This window comes from Typopeltis vanoorti, chromosome 15, assembly GCF_054136105.1.
Source record: "Typopeltis vanoorti isolate ZY-2024b chromosome 15, IOZ_Tvanoo_1.0, whole genome shotgun sequence".
Classification (NCBI taxonomy): domain Eukaryota; kingdom Metazoa; phylum Arthropoda; class Arachnida; order Uropygi; family Thelyphonidae; genus Typopeltis; species Typopeltis vanoorti.
Genome location: NC_143563.1, coordinates 66,430,164 through 66,447,359, shown reverse-complemented (window position 1 = coordinate 66,447,359; position 17,196 = coordinate 66,430,164). Strand labels below are relative to the sequence as shown.

Sequence of the window (17,196 nt, the reverse complement as noted above, 5' to 3'; positions counted from 1 at the left end):
TGTACATTTTTTTATGTAGATCATGGTTACAATTCAGATCTTATATATTAATTTTCCATGGGATCTTTGTCCTAGTCCTACCATCCTGGCTTCAAACATCTGTTTTGCTCTTTCTTTTTCCATTTCTATTTAAGTGACAATATCATCTGAGATTAGTGCCGCTTATATGTCCATTGCTGAGAATATCAAGTTCCTTCCTAATATCTCAATTTTTAATAAAATTCTGCCATTTATGCCATCCATATTTATTCCCATAATTTTTCTCAAAAGTGTCATATCTGTAATCTCTAGTCTTTGATCAGTTGTTTTACTTCTAACCTCTCTGATCCATAAGTTACATTTAGTTTGAACACTGTCTTATATACAGCTATTTTCGTATTTTCTCTAATTTCCCTCCCATCCCATATAAATTCCACTTGACTCCTACCATACCACCATCATCATCATCATCAAATTCCTGCTATGTACCCTCAAGGGGTGTACAGGATATGATAGTACTACATGAAAAAAATTACATCATTATTAATTTCCTATCTACAATTTTCCTCCAAATCAGTCTGTTACTTGTCAAGACTCCAACATTATCAGATCTTATATTTCTATCGTCTAAGGCACTTTGTACAGTATCAATCCACCTATATCTGGGTCTTCCTCTGGGTCATTTTCCTGCCAACCTGGCAGAGTATACTTGTTTTGCTAATCTTTCTTCGCCCATTCTGTTTAAGTGACCATACCACCTGAGAATAGCTCTGCTAATGCATTCCTGGATGCTGACAATGTCAAGTTCTTTCCTAATATCCTCATTTTTAATATGATATTGCCATTGATGCCATCTGTTCACGCCTATAATCTTTCTCAGGACTCTCATATCTGTGGTCTCTAGTCTTTGGTCAAGTGTTTTACTTCTGACCCAGCTCTCAGATCCATAAGTTAAAACTGGTTTGAACACTGTCTTGTATACAGCTAATTTAGTGTTCCGACTAATTTCTCTCTTATTCCATATGAATTTATTTAATTAACTTCCCACCATACCAGCTTTGCTGATTCTGTTGTCTATTTCTATATTTAATTTACCATCTTCCGAAAAAATCGTGACTAAATAGCTGAAATGTTTTACTTGTTCCAAAGGTTCTCCATTCACAACACAGTTGACATTTTCAATGATTCTGCCGATTTTCATTGTCTTTGTCTTTTTATTGCTGACCTTCATACCATATCTATTACAACAGCTATTCAATTTAGTCAGAGAATCTTGCAGACTTGTAGCGGCTTTATTTAGAAGTATAACATCATCCACATAAAGCAAAGAGCTGACACTAATATCTCCAATTTTGATATCATGTTTAATACCACTTTCCTTCATAATGTGATCCATATAGATAATGAATAACAGAGGGGATAATGTACATCCTTGTCTCACACCAGATTTAACATTAAACCATCTTCCTGTACTTCCTTCAATTCTAACTGCTGACTTACAACTCAAATAAAGACTAAGTATTGCTTGATATAATGCCCCATTGACACCATATGACTGCAGCGTATTGAATAGCTTCTCTCTTGGCACCTTGTCATATGCCTTTTCCAAATCGACAAAACTTAAATACAGATCTTTGTTATATTCCCATGCTTTCTTGACTATTTGTCGTAAAGTGAAGATCTGATCTTGACAGCCTGTATTTGGCCTGAATCCAGCTTGTTCTTCACCAAGCTTTTCATCCACAATTCTTCTCAGCTGTTTCTCGAGTATACTTGCATAGATCTTGCCGGGAACACTCAGTAGGGAAATACCTCTGTAATTCTCACATGCAGTTTTATTTCTCTTTTTATATATGGGTACTATGAGAGCTCTATTCCAATCATCGGGAATTCGTCCCTCTGTCCAGGCCTTCTGAACTATGCAGTGCAGCCACTGTAAGACTCTCACACCACCATACTTCAGCATTTCTGGTCGAATATCATCTACTCCTGCTGCCTTTCCACATTTCAAGCCTTTGATGGCTTTTTCTACTTCAAGTATGAATATGTATTCCTGACTGCATGCCTGGTCAGTGTTTTTTACCACTATGCTGTCATCACTGCTTGGTTCATTTAGAAGTTTTTCAAAGTAATTACTCCATGCATCAAGGATATCTTTTTCTCCCGTTTACATGTCACCTTTATCATCTCTAACTCCTTTTACAGCACTCTTTCCTCTATTCCTAAGCTTCTTCAACAACCTCCAGAATATTTTGGCACCTTCTTGATATTTATTTTCTATATTCTTGCCAAAGTCCTCCCATGACTTTTGTTTAGTTAGTTTTACACAGTGTTTAGCATTCTTGCATTTGTCTCTATATTCTCTAAGAGCACAAGCTGACTTATTTGACAGGAACTTTTGATATGCTTTTTTCTTTTCCTTCACTGCCTCTTTAACTTCCTGTGTCCACCAGGGAATTCTGATTTTTTTATCCTTACAGACAACCTCACCACATGCCTCTCTGGCAGAATCAATCAATGTTTTCTTCAGCATTTGCCACTGAATCTCCAAGGTTTGATTCCTGTTCTCAAACTCTTTCATTTTTTCTTCGATAATCTTTGTGTATTTTAGTCTACAGTTCACATCTGAGAGCTGCTCAACTTTTATTTGCTTTAAAACTTTCTTACATGTTATTCTTTTCAATATGAAATTCAATTTTATCTTGCTCAAGACTAGATAGTGATCACTTCCAATTTCAAATCCTCTGTACACTCTGGTGTCCTGCACCAGGGAGAAAACATCACTATCAACAATAACATAGTCAATGAGACTTTTCTTATTCCTAGCCTCTTCTCTCCATGTGAATTTGTGCACATTTTTATGTTGGAACATGGTGTTAGTAATAACCAGTCCATGTCCTGAGCAGAAATCCAATAGATATTTGCCATTATTATTAGCTTTGCTCTTTTCTCCAAAGTTTCCCAAAATAGTTTTGTATGTCTCACAATCATTTCCTACTCTGCTATTTAGATCCCCAACAAGGACCAACTTTTCATTTTTCATTGTGTCAGTTGCTTTTTCTAAAGCTACAAAAAATTCCTCCACTTCTACCTTAGTAGAACCTTCTGTGGGACCATAGGCACAAATAAGTCTCATTGTCCAGTTCCCCATTCTCATATTTGTCCACATTACTCTACTTGAGACTGACTGCCATTCAAGAAGATTAGCCTCGTATTTTGTGTTGAATACTATGGCTACTCCTTCTTTTCCTTTCCTACCATACCAGCTTTGCTTATTCTGGTATGGTAGGAATAAGCTAATTCCATATTTATTTTGCTTTTACTAAAACTTGTGTAATTAGCTGATATGTTTTACTTGTTCTATAGGGTTTCATTATTCATGCAGTTGAGGTTTTCAATATTCTTGCCTATTTTCATAGTTTTTGTCTTTTTTTATTGCTGATTTTCATGCAGAATGTGTTATGGTAGATTTTCAGTTTAGTTAAGGAATCTTGCAAATTTGTACTGGATTTATTTAAGAGTATATCATCATCTGTGTAAAGTAAAGAGCTGAGATTAGCACTTCCCAGTTTTGATATCAGGTTCAGTGTCACTTCGTAATTTGATCCATATGGATGGTGAATAACAGTGGAGATAGTGTGCATCCTTGTCATGCACATGATTTTGCATCAAAACAATTTGCTTATATACTGACTGTATATAAAAATATACAGTCTGTATATTTCTTGTAATTCTAACATTGCAAACAGCTTTTATCTTTCCTCCTTATCATGAGCCTTTCCAGATCTACAAATCTTAGACAGGACCGCCCCTAGGAATTTTGCCGCCCCTTCTCCCTTATTTTTCGTATAGTTTATGCCAACTTTGCTGCCCCCAAAAAATTTTGCCGCCCCGTTCAAATGCACGTATTGCACCGTCGGTAGAGCCAGCCCTGATCTTAGATCCATGTTATGTTCCAATGATTTCTCAACCATTTGTCTTAAAGTGATTGATCCTGAAACCCCTGTTTGGCCTGAATCTGGCTTGTCTTTCTCTTAGTTTCTTTGCCACAGTTTTCTCAGCCTCTTCTCAAAAGTGAAATAAATAAATATTTTCTTATATTCTGTGTTGTGAATTAATACTGTTAAATAAACTTACGTACTGCCAATGCATAAGCCTTTCTGCTCATTTAGGTTAACCTAATTTGTTATAACAAATGCGCTATTACTCATCATCAACAACCATGAGTCCAGTGTCCGATGCCATCTTGACATGATTCCTCCACTGCATTCTATTCTGTGCAAGATGTCTGTGCATAGAGCAGCCCCCAAGATGTCTGTGCATAGAGCCTCCAAGAAGTCTGTGCATGGAGACTCCACACCATTTGACAATGTCATCGCCCCATTCTCTGTTTGGTCTTCCTTTTTTGTTCTTTCCTTCAATCATCCCAAACAGCAGCATTTTTATTTTCCTCTCATCTTTCATTTTACATATATGGCCAAAGAGATGTAGTTTCCTTTTGACTATTTTCTGGATCAGGTTTTCTTTTAGTTGTATTCGTCTGCAGATTTCTTCATTGTTCACTTTCTGGATTCAGCTTATTCTCGAGATCTTTCTATAGCACTTTCTCTCAAATGCTAATATCCTCCTTTCAGATTCTCTCATGGGTATCCAGGCCTCACATCCATAGAGCATGCTGCTGAAGATACAGGTTTCTACAATGCACAGTTTAGTTTGCATCTTTATAGCTTGGCTCTTCCATATTTTGTCCATTGCTTTTAAAATAGTTGTTGCTCTGGCTATTCTAATTTTTATCTCTTTTTTGGGGTCCAAGTCATGTGGCATCCAAGATATGTGAAGTGTTCCACATTTTCCAGTTGAAATCTGTCTATTGTAACTCTGTTCAGTAACTCCTGTTGTCCGAATATCATTGTTTTAGTTTTTTCAAAGTTGACATTTAGTTCATATCTTTTTCCTTTTGTGTGTACAGTGTTTGCACTGTCTGTTACTATTACTACACTATTAATACTTAAGTAGTAATAGTGCATTTTTAACTAATCATTAAGTTTGACTAATAAACTAATTACAAAAATTATTATAAAAAAATTATATATATATATATATATATATATATATATTACTGTGATAATAAATGTATAACTGATATTTTATTTTTTGGATAAACTTAGGTAATCTTGATCTTCTTGGTCATCACTGTGTTGTTAGAATGGATAACAATCCTTGGGTGCCACCAATAGCTGATCAACTGTTGTTGGGAGTGTCTCATGTTATTGAGTATATTCGTTCTGATACATACAAGTAGTAAGTTAAACTGTTACTAAATCACTTATAAACCATTCTAATCGAAGGTGCAGATTGACCATAATGTTTATCAAGCTTAGCTTTGGTTTCCTGAGCCATTTTGCTTTTCAAAAAGTAATGTTTAATCACTACACGATATTCTTTCTTATCCATTTTTCACAAATCACAGTACTTGATTGATTCAAATGAATGCCAAACACAGAGTAATAGATCTATCTGACTGAAACTTAGTGTGTGAAACTTAGTGTGTGATCCTCCAACAGTTGCCAGCAACTAAAAATAGCCTCGATACGTACTGGTGGCAGTATCTCTTAGACTTTGCATGGACTTATTGAACAACCCTCCTATAATGGAACAAGAATCTCCCTACTTCTACAAGTCAGTGTCCTCCACATCATTCCCAGAAACCTTTGTGTTGTCTTCACAATTTTGGCAATGTGTCCCCTAAATTTCAGATCCTTATCTACTATCACCCACATGAGGAAAAAAAAATTCTGCAGCACCTTTTTTGTGCACTAAACATTATTGCAATGCAAAGGAACAAAGCATGGACAATTATAACACTCGGAAAAGCATTTGTATGCATACATACCAAGTGGTATACTTCAGAGGTTCTTAGTTGATTTTTTGGAATGGAAAGAAGAGGATATATTGTTCTTCACAAAAATGCTATGCTAAATTTCTAGGTTTTTTAGGCAAGGCTAAAGTCAGGCAATCTTGGGTCTTCATGAAAAAACAGATTAACCAGTTTGAGAATACATAGTTAGCAGTCATAATACACTAATTTCTCATATTCTTAGCTACTTTGACAAAAATGTTAATCATCCAAAGATAATTTTAACTTGAATCTGAGAAAAATAGTGCTACACTGAGAGAGGAAAGACTTTTCAAAGTTGGATATTATTATAATAAAATATCTTAAGTGGAGAATAGCTAAGAAACTGGGAGCTTGTGGATAATGCAATGCCCTGCCGAGATTTTATAACCAGCATACTATAAACAATAAAAAAAAACATTCCTAAGAGGTTTGGGATAGCTCCCTGATTGAAGAAGTATTATCATAATGAGAACCATCATATTGGATGGAAGTTTTAGAAGAAATTCTTTTGGTAAAAACTTTCCATTGAGATTTAAGATAAAAAGAGATCATAACTAGTCAGATTATTTCAGATACAGAAGTTCCATGCTATCCAAATACTTGTCTTATTCATTTCCCCATATGAATATCATATGGGGAAATGAATTGAATCTCTCAGAACTGAAAACCTTCCAAAATAGCTGAAAAATCTTCCCCTTCCTATTCTAGCTAGCCTCTAAGTTTGCAGAGTACAATTTTTTTTTTTTTTTTTCAGTTCTGGTTGATTGCAGACATAGTTATTTTTTAATTACTGATTTAAATAGTGTTTTGTGAAGTAAAAGTAGATTAATCTTGGTATTGAAATAGAAATACATACATTTTTAAAGTGAATTTCTTCAATGAAAAGTTATAAATCTGAAATATGTTCTCAGATAATCTGGAAATCCTGTTCTAGAAACTAAACATGGAATACTTTCAAGTCACTTCAGGCCTTAAATAGGATGGTGATCTGCTGGGTGATGAAATTCATCTACCGTCAGTACTGTGTAACTGCAGGATTCAAACCATATGCAGCAAAGCTGGAGGTTTAAAAAAAAAAATCATAAGGAAAAGGAAATGAATTCTGTGATATTCATGCTAGCCAGTATACCACTGATGTAAAACTGGAGTTTATTTAAAAGATCTAGAAAGGTCAAGGAGGATTTATTGGTAGTCACTGTAATTGCAAAAAATCAAAGGAAATAAAGTAAATTTTATCAATATTATGCTGATTTGATAAAGAATTTGTGATCACAGCCTGTTGATTGGAGAGCAAGATACTATCCACTTGGCTAACTAGATTGCAGACATTTTCTTCTAACTTTCCTGATTTTAAGATTCTAATTTTGAACTATTTTCTGTTGTTCCTACTTTAGATTTTTCAGAAAAAATGTTATAGCCATGCTGTTAAATTTTCAGTTGAACTTCTACAAGTTCCAGCATTGCAAATGCTGAGTTCTTACAGCATCTTAGTGGGACAAAAATCTTCGTACTTGGAGAAGTTCAAATCTAAAATATTTCATATGTTTTAAGTGGTTGGTTTTGGAGGATGAATCAGGTAAGGAACAGGACTGAAGAAGGAAACTCATCCTAATGAAGAGTCATAATAAAGAGGATCAAAGAAGAGGAAAGTGAATTAGCCAGTCTCAAACAGAAGTGGCATGGTTTTTTTCTCCTGTAAAATATGGAAACTGGCCAAAAGAACACACACAATTTACAGACATAATATGCTGTCATTATAGCCTCAGTGCTTTGGGCAGTAAATTCAGACATTCATACTAATAGCCAACACTGATGTAAAACTGGTTCTTATTTAAGTTGTTAGAACAGGAGGATTTATTGGTAGTGACTGTAGCTGAAAAATCAAGAAGAAATAAATAAATTTTATTATGCTGATTTGATAATAAATTGAATTTTAACTAGATTTTGTGCTAATCACAATTGTAGTTTTTTTAACTTATCAGTTTTGATTTATTAAGAATTGGATATAATTTCATGGTGATGAAGTGTCTTTGATTGCTGAATAATCTACTGAGCTGGATAAGTTCATAATGTAATGTTTATAAAAAAAAAAATGTTGCAGAAAGAACAAAGGTTTGTCACCGTGCATCATGTTGAAGACTTAATGGAGTATTGACAGCACTAGGAAAGGATTAAAAACTAATTTTAATGCTTCCGATATTTCGTATGTCACTGACACATCTTCAGGGAATACAAATAACATTTGTAACACACACACGCACAAAGACAATACTTAATGAAACACGTGGGTGACTCTAAAGTCCTATCTAGGTAGTGCACCCTCTATGGGTGTTTGTATGCAGCCTAGAATGTAAACTAGGTCCTCTGACAATTATTGTTTCCCAAATTTTGGGAAGTTTTGTGCATCCTTATTTGTTTAAATTAGGTTGATTTCTGAGTGCCACTGCAGATGGTGGTTTTCTTCCAGAAGATCCTGTGAGTTGTATCCAATACATGCTGTGCAAGGCCAGATTGACCATGGTCATGATTGCAGATGTATGATTTGTGTTAATCTAAACAGATCTACCTGTCTGTCTGAAGTAAGCTAACTGCTCCAGCCACAGAGAGAGAGAGAGAGAGAGAGAGAGGAGAGAGCTGGTCTTTGGTGGAATGGATGAGGGTAGCAAGTTTCCTGTGGGGCTTAAAAGCTGTGTATAGGTTGTACTTTTTTTAAAAACCTAGGTTTTTTTTTTTATGTGCCACAGATGTAGGGGATGGTAATGGCATGTCTGAAATCCTTCTGAGGTGATGTCCAAAGAATGGGGAAGGAATTGATTATTTATTTAATTCTGTGATCACTGTAACCATTGGATAGGAAGGTGTTGTGTATATGGTTGAGTTGAGTTGAAAGAGAGTTCCACTGGAACAAAGATTATAGACTCTATTGGTATTGTAATGTTTTAATGATGCCATATTGTTAAGATGGGGTGGTGGGAAAGTTTGTGAATGTATCTGTCTGTGTGAGTTTTATATACAGTGAAGGAGAGGTTACCATTCGGAAAGTGTGTTACAAAGATGTCTAGGAAGGATAAACTATCGTTGTTTTCCTTTTCCATTGTAAACTAGATTCTTGAATGTGAACTGTTGAGGTGACTAAGGAAGAAGTCTAATATATCTAGGCCATGAGGCCAGATAGAGAACACATCTTGAAAGTTTTATCCCAGTCCTGAAGATACTTTCAGGCGCAAACTTTGTTTGCTCACACTTGGATAAAGGATTAAACTAATTTTATTATAGAGAACACATCATCTACGTATCTTAGTCAGATAGAAAGTTTGAGAGGTGCTGAGTCTATGGCTCATTTTTCAAATTTTGCCATGTAAAAAATAAGAGGCATTTACTGGATACATTTATTGGATACAACTCACAGGATCTTCTGGAAGAAAACCACCATGCTCCAACATAGTAATTTAAAAAGGAAAGACTGATTTTGGAATCTGCAGCAGCACTCAGAAATCAACCTAATTTAAACAAATATGAATTCATAAAACTTCCCAAAATTTGGGAAACAATAATCATCATAGGTCTCAGTTTACATCCTAGGCCACCTACAAACATCCTAGAAAGATGTTTGTAGGTTGCCTAAGGTGTAAACAGTGGTGTACCCTAGAGAGCACACCACCTAGATAGGACCTTAGTCACCCACGTGCTTCATTGAGTATTGTGTTGTCTTTGTGTGTGTGTGTGTGTGTGTGTGTGTGTATTACAAGTGTTATTTGTACTCCCTGAAAATGTCTCAGTGCTGAGATGAAATATTGGAAGCATTAAATTTAGTTTTTAATCCTATCCTAGTGCTGTCAGTACTTCATTACACCTCCAACATGATGTCCTCCAAGCACTTAAGCCTTAACACACGGTTAGTCACTGTGCAGTTGGCAAGAAGAGAAGGAAAAGAGTGTATCAAAATCTGGTGAAGATGTTTGAATGAATGGCTGGAAATCCATGATGTTACAGCTTGATTTGAACAATATACTGCTTCATAACACAAATGCATGAAATTTAAAAACTAAGCTTCTACGGTTCAAATTAGAAGAAATGGTAGATATTAAACTGTTTTGTGATCTAAATGATCTACTGAGCTGGATAAGTTCATAGTTCATAAAAAATGTTGCAGAAAGAGCAAAAGTAATTTCTGAAACCTGGTATAATGGTGTAGGTCTCAAAAAAAATTCACATGAGGGGAATTGTAATGTTATCAGAAGCGACTGTGAGAAAAGAGTGCTCTTGCTTAGGAAGGGCCTGAATTTCAACAATAACATTGTGGACAAATTATTTTGTGAGTTAAGAAAAATGGTGTATTTTTAATGAGCAATTTTAGCATAGATGATATTTTGCTTTACTAATGAAAAATCTGTAAATAGAATAACAATTTTTAAGAGTTAATTTTTTTTGTATATTTTTAAATTACCTTGTATGATGAAAACTATCTAGAGGTAGTAGGATCTATTATTTATTAATAACATCAGAATTAAAAACAGCCACTATGTGGTTTTGATTTACTTAATCATAGTAGGAAATTGAAATTAAAGAATTTCAGTTTCATTGGGAGGATAAACAACAAGAAATAGTGTTTAGATGGGTGGGAGGACCTTGGAGTTAAATTGTTAATTAAGGAGTATATGAGAGTTTGGATTTTAGGACTCTTTATATTTAATTTAATGCATTCATTAATGTTTTAAGTTCAAATAATTCATTAATGTTTTAAGTTCAGGTAATTCATTAATTTAAGTTCAAATACTCAGAGTAAAATTTCTCTCTTAGCTGATGTGAAATTAGATAAAGCACTAAGTTATTCGTGTGTATAGGCTTAAGTGCTGTGAGCACATCATGTTGGAGGCTTAATGGATTGTATACAGCACTCAGAAAAAGTACAACCTACACACAGCATTTAAGCCCCACCGCAAACTTGCTACCCTTATCCGCTCTACAAAAGATCAGCTCCCCTCCTCTCTCAGTGCCTGGAGTCTATAAAGTACCCTGTTCCTGTAAACTGGTGTACTTTGGACAGACAGGCAGATCAGCTACTCTCTGCCTGGAGGAACATAAGTCATACATCTGCAACTATGACTATGGTCAGTCAGATCTGGCTGACCATGTCTTGGATACAACCCACAGGATCTCATGGAAAAAAACCACCATGCTCCACCACAACAAATTCAAAAAAGAGAGACTATTCTTGGAATCAGCAGCAGCTCTCAGGAATCAATCAAATCTTAACAAATATGGTTGCATTAAGCTTCCGAAGATTTGGGAAACGCTTATCACCAGAGGTCCCACTTTACATTCCAGGCCACCTACAACCACTCTTAGAGGGCGCTCCACCTAGTTAGGACTTTAGTTCACCCATGTGGTTGGACTTAATATTGTTTGTGATTTGTATGCATGTTACATTAGTTTTTTTGTAATCCCTGAAGATGTCTCATTGACTGAGACAAAATATAGGAAGAATTAAATTCTTCCTATTAAATTAAAACATAATTAAATTCTGTTGTAATCCTTTCTGAGTGCTGTATACAATCCATTAAGCCTCCAACATGACACTAAGTTATTCACATGACCTCAGTATTCTTTGGGATGATCTTTAAAAGAAAGTAAAGGGAATTGGAGAAAGTTATTATAATAATACATTGTTTCTTTATTGTATATTATAGAAAATACTAAATTTATTGTATTCATATATTTCATTAATTTCCTTGCAGTGTGTATGGACGTCGTGCCCAAGTTGAATCTATACCTCCACCTAAGACTACTGACAAATCCAAGAAAATAAGCCGCAAAAGGGATCATAATTAAAGGAGAGCAACGATTTATATTTTTATTAAACTTGCCCCAAATGACTTCATATGCTTATGTTGTTGTTGTTGCATATTATCATTACTTGTATGTTGTTAATATTGTGTAAAGTATAGATTTTATCCATTTTTGTAACTAGCTCAACATCTGTACTTATATTCTTTCAGCATAAAAAAAAAGTCTACTAGCTAAATGTAAATATTCTCATTTTGCAAGCATTTTCACCATTTGTATCTTAAGTTTTTATTTAGTATGACTTTTTTAAAATTTGAAATCCTTGCTTTATCTATTTTGATCAAGACTTGACAGAAATATCTGATTTTTTTTTATATGTATATGTTAGTCTTCTAAAAATATGCAAATGTGAGAATTTTCTTATGTTTCTATATCTACTGTATATTATGCATTCTTTGGAATACCCAATACATGTGCTGACAGTATTTCTTTACAATAGATTGTGAAATTTACTGAGAGGTGATTTTTAAATCACTGTAGTTGAAAGTATTTGCATTTATGTAACTTACATTTTTAGGAATCTTCAAATATATTGAAGGATTATTCTCTTTGACAACTGGACTTGCAGTTATTATAATCATATAAGTCCAAGGATTCTCAATTCTCAAATTGATATTTTCCTTTGACATAGAGAAACTTCTATAGTTTCCAACAAAAAAAAAGAAAAAGACAATTTAGAATGAATTAGAAGTTCTAATCATTTAACATGCTCAGTTTCTTTCTGTTTATTGCAACAGAATGAATATAAAATATTATTTTTTCCAGATAAATAGGATAGGAAGCAAAAAGCAATGCTTGCTGTTCATTTTGTTACACTATTCACTTTTTCTAAAATATTTTAATTCATTTCACATATATTTTTAATATTAAATTTGGAAAAAGTGAAGTAACAAAAACAAGATGAGATGACTAGCTTTCTGATATGCTTTCTGTATGTTTTAAGGAGTGATTTGGTTTAATCATTCTCATAGGTACAACTTTTTGCAATCTAATGCAAAACAGTATTATGATTATTGCATTCAAGCATTTAGGGAAAAATATAGTCAGTTCTCGCTATTAGCAACCACTGTTATAGTGAATTCATTCATTCATTGTAACAAACTCTGGAAAAAATCTGACAAAAGGCTGCACAATATCAATGCTATTCTAAAAATAATTCACTGTAGTGACTCTTCTGCAAAGGGACAGTTTATTAAAAAAACTATTCCTTTGTTCCCTAAATTTGTAAGGGCGAGAGTGGCTATGCAGTGAAATCGGGGAAAAGGTTATTGATATATTCAATTTAATATTCTTTAGTGACACACTTTTCTTTTATGCTATTCTGATTGACAGTTAATAAATATTATTATTACATGACACCTCCAGGGAGTCCAAAGACTCATTCAAGGGAGGGTACCTACTCTACAACTCTGTCTCCACCAACTGCAGCTACCATCATCATCATCATCATCTACACCAACGCCATCTACCACCCACCACCACTAGATTTTCACAGACAATCACAAACATCTGTGCCCACTGTGGGATTCGAACTCGCAGCCTTTTGGCTGGAAAGCGGATACGCTAACCACTCGGCCAACCAGGCCAGCTATAACATTTTATTACCCAGCTGTGGTTGAAGTCAGTTGCTTGCAGAAATGGAGAGTTTTTCACTCAGAAACTCTGCTTTTTTTTTTTTAATTTTCCACAGAACAAAACAAAAAACTCTGAAAGAACACATACATCAATGTACTTAGCAAACATCAATAGAATTAACCATAATTTAGGTTAATGAAAAGCCAAGTTACTTGGCATGTCAAGCCATTTTACCTAACATATTAATGGAAGATTGAATGATATAGTAAATTTTAATGTTTCATATTATTTATCACTTGGTTGCAGGAATTGGTTGTTATTATCAACCTTCCAACAATAGACATATGTCCATTTAGAGCAACAGTGGCATGATACCATGAATTATTCTGTTTTTACTATATGGAATGCTCCTGTAAAAACTGTTTGAGGCAGGTGCATGTTTTTGAAGGGAAAGTGAAACCCAAAATTATCAGGCATTATGTCATATGTGACTGGCCTATGATATTTGAATGAAAAAAATTAAGGGAAAATCTCTGCCCTAAAAATGCTTACAAGTTTCAGATTGTTTTGGTTTAGACCTTACCCTTGATGTTAAGCTCAGTGGCCTGTTATGGCTTAGTTACTTGGCTACATATAAGCCTAATTAATGCTCTGATTGTCTGCTGTGTGTGTGTGCACGTGCATGTGCTTTGCTTGGCAACTGCCCCATTGCAAAAGAATGCTTTTGCAATGCGGCAGTTGCCAAGGGTGCAGACAGTGGCAGATATATGCATAAGCTAGACAAGCTACAGCATAAGGCATCACAAGCTGCCTCCACCTCAGTATAGATAACCTAAAATTTACATCGTAAAAGAGACCTCTTAAGAGTTGTAGCTTAGGCATACAACAATCTTAAATCTGGCAATGAGTGCAGGTGTTGAAGGGTGCCAGTGGCAGAACATCTTGCCAAGGAAGTTCGTGGACTCAGAAGGAGAGGCCATTTTCAGCACTCATATCCAAATACCTATCATTCTCCTTGAACAATTTCACCAAAGACACAACTTCTAAAGATAACCCATTCCATATTCCTACTACACTCCCAAATGAAAGGAATTAACCTCACATACTTCTTAAACAGTTACTCAGCTTTTAGTGACCCCAGGTTTCAACCAACATTAGCCATAAGCTGCAAATTCTCACTTGTATATATACTGTATGATCCCTTTAATGACTTGTATGTTTGTATTATACCTCCTCTCCTCTATAGTTAAAAAACTCCAATGGTTCTTGACATCACAGATGGGATTCAAAAGTCCACTCTTTCCAGCCAAAGGTCATCATTGTTACTGATTAAACTAAGAAGAATTCCTTCTTGGTTATATAGTATAATTCTGGTATTTAGTACCTTTTTCTTCCTGATTGCATTTAGCTGAATCTCATGTGGAATGAATCCACTTGCTATGTCTGTGTATGTAGAGAATCTTTTGAGGTGATTATTCATTTTAAAATTAATTGTTTTGCTAAATGAATTCTTATATTAGATGGTTTCATACAATTTCGTAGTTATTTATTTAAATTTATTAAATTTGGGATCAGTATTGCTGTAATTGACTTCATGTGAGAGAAATTGTGTGTTATTTGTTCTTTATATCTTAAGTGATATTTGAGTATGAAAGTATATTTTTCAGTTTTCTGGTGTTTTGTATTTCTTGAGTAAATCAACTTACGAGAATGTCGCATTGATTAAAAAATAAAATTGAGTAAATCAATATTTTTTTAATTAATTCTCATTACTGAAGTTTTTAAGAAGACATGAATTCAATGCAAATGTAGTCTGAAACTAGACTAAAACTTTTCAGTTTGTGACTAGTAGGTACAAAAAGTTTGTAAGAATTCTCTAGGGAGGTCCCATGAGTTATACTTACTTATTTCATGAATATCTATCCACTTCTTTATTATAAAAAAGTTATGCCACTGATGAGCATACTGTTCAAGAGAGATTTAAAAAATGATAAATAATGTGAGCTTGATTTGGGCAGAGATTTTTTTAAGTGGAATTTTGAAGTCTAGATATCACGATTTTCATTCTTTGCTTAAGGTATTCAGAGTATACCATAATAGTTGGATAATTTTGTTCTGGTTCCAACATAATTATCTATATGAAAATACAAACATAAATATTTTGTTCAGTTATTTAGTATTGTCTTATAGCAAAATCCTAGTTATTAGATAATGTCTATCTAGTTTCTGCATATGTATTCTCCAGCACACTGATCCATGTGTGTATTTATTTCTACAGAAAATAAAATATTTTAATCCTTTGCAAAAACAGATCTTGTGAAATTAAAAAGACAAATTTCACTTTTACTGTTATTGCTGTTTTACATAAATATTTAAAGGGAAAAAATATTTCAAATTGGACATAATTTGTGATTTCTTTTTGTAGTTTCAGAACTTTTTTAAATTAACATTATATTATAGTTTTTTGACAAATTTTATGGGAAATTTTGGAAAGTAAAAAAAAGAAACTTAATTGTATTAAAAATTGTTAGTATAATTGTAGTGTATGATAAGAGGAAATATTTTCTGGTGCTAATTACATCTGCAAACAGTTGATATTTGCAGTTTATTTTTTATATCCATATATATTATATAGATATACATATATTATTTTAAAAACAGCTGGTATGCCTTTCGATAACATTTTTACATATACAGTACTGCTCATTTTTTGTGTGTGAAACCTTTAGTATGTGAATTTTTAATGTATTACATATTGATAATTCCGAAATGTTGCTAAAAATGTAATAAATGCTGTTATTGTTTAACAGAAATGTGACTTCAGTTTTTAATTTCAGCTTTTCTAATTTTTTAATAAATCAAACCAAAATACAAAATGATGGTACAACATGACAAAATTTCATGCTGGTTGAGGCATCACCCAGTTAAACAAGGCCCCCGTTGTTTTTGCCAGGGAACCAGGGCCAACAGCAAAAAGTCAGCTACTGGAACAAATCTGAAAATACACCCAAACTAAACATCACCAGAGTTAAAGATCAATACTATCAACAAGCCTGAATGGCAAAGAAATGGAGCTAGCTGAGGAATTAGATAAGTACCAGATCGACATAATACGGATGACTGAAACAAAAAAGACAAAAACTGGTGAGATCTTTCTGAGCAATAAATACAAAATGTTATATTCAGGCAATGACAATCAAGGAAATGAAGTAGTAGCCATAGTATTCAACACTAAATACAAGGCTAATCTTCTTGAATGGCAGGCAGTCTCAAGTAGAGTGATGTGGGCAAATATCAGAATGGGGAACTGGACAATGAGACTTATTTGTGCCTATGGTCCCACAGTTCTAATAAGGCAGAAGTGGAGGGATTTTTTTCAGACTTTAGAGAAAGCATCTTGCACAATGACAAAGGGAAAGTTGGTCCTTGTTGGGGATCTAAATAGCAGAATAGGAAATGATTGTCAGACATGCAAAATTTTTTGTGAAAATTTGAATAAAAGAGAAAAGTTAATAATAATAATGGCAAATACCTGTTGGATTTTTTCTCAGGACATGGACTGGTTATTACTACCATCATGTTCCAACATAAAAATGTGCACAAATTCACATGGAGAGAAGAGGCAAGGAATAAGAAAAGTCTCATTGACTATGTTATTGTTGATAGTGATGTTTTCTCCCTGGTGCAGGACACTAGAGTATACAGAGGATTTGAAATTGGAAGCGATCACCATTTAGTCTTGAGCAAGATAAAATTGAATTTCATACTGAGAGGTATAGGCAGATTGATACAGTAAAAAGTGCCTTAGAAGATAGAAATATAAGATCTGATAATGTTTGAGTTCTTGATAGGTAACAGACTGATTTGGAGGAAAATTGTAGATAGAAAGTTAGTAA

General features: G+C 34.0%; 1 protein-coding gene across 1 annotated transcript in view; it reads left to right on the top strand.

Annotated features, from left to right (window-relative positions):
* The window catches only part of LOC150098836 (ras suppressor protein 1-like), a 105,287-nt gene extending 89,180 nt beyond the window's left edge, over positions 1-16,107 (top strand). Inside the window, exons 8-9 of the mRNA XM_090404776.1 lie at positions 5,148-5,280; positions 11,617-16,107. Of these exons, the coding sequence (XP_090260902.1) occupies positions 5,148-5,280; positions 11,617-11,710 (227 nt within the window). The 3' untranslated portion in view covers positions 11,711-16,107. The remainder of the gene's footprint in view (positions 1-5,147; positions 5,281-11,616) is intronic.
* The last annotated feature ends 1,089 nt before the right edge of the window (positions 16,108-17,196 follow it).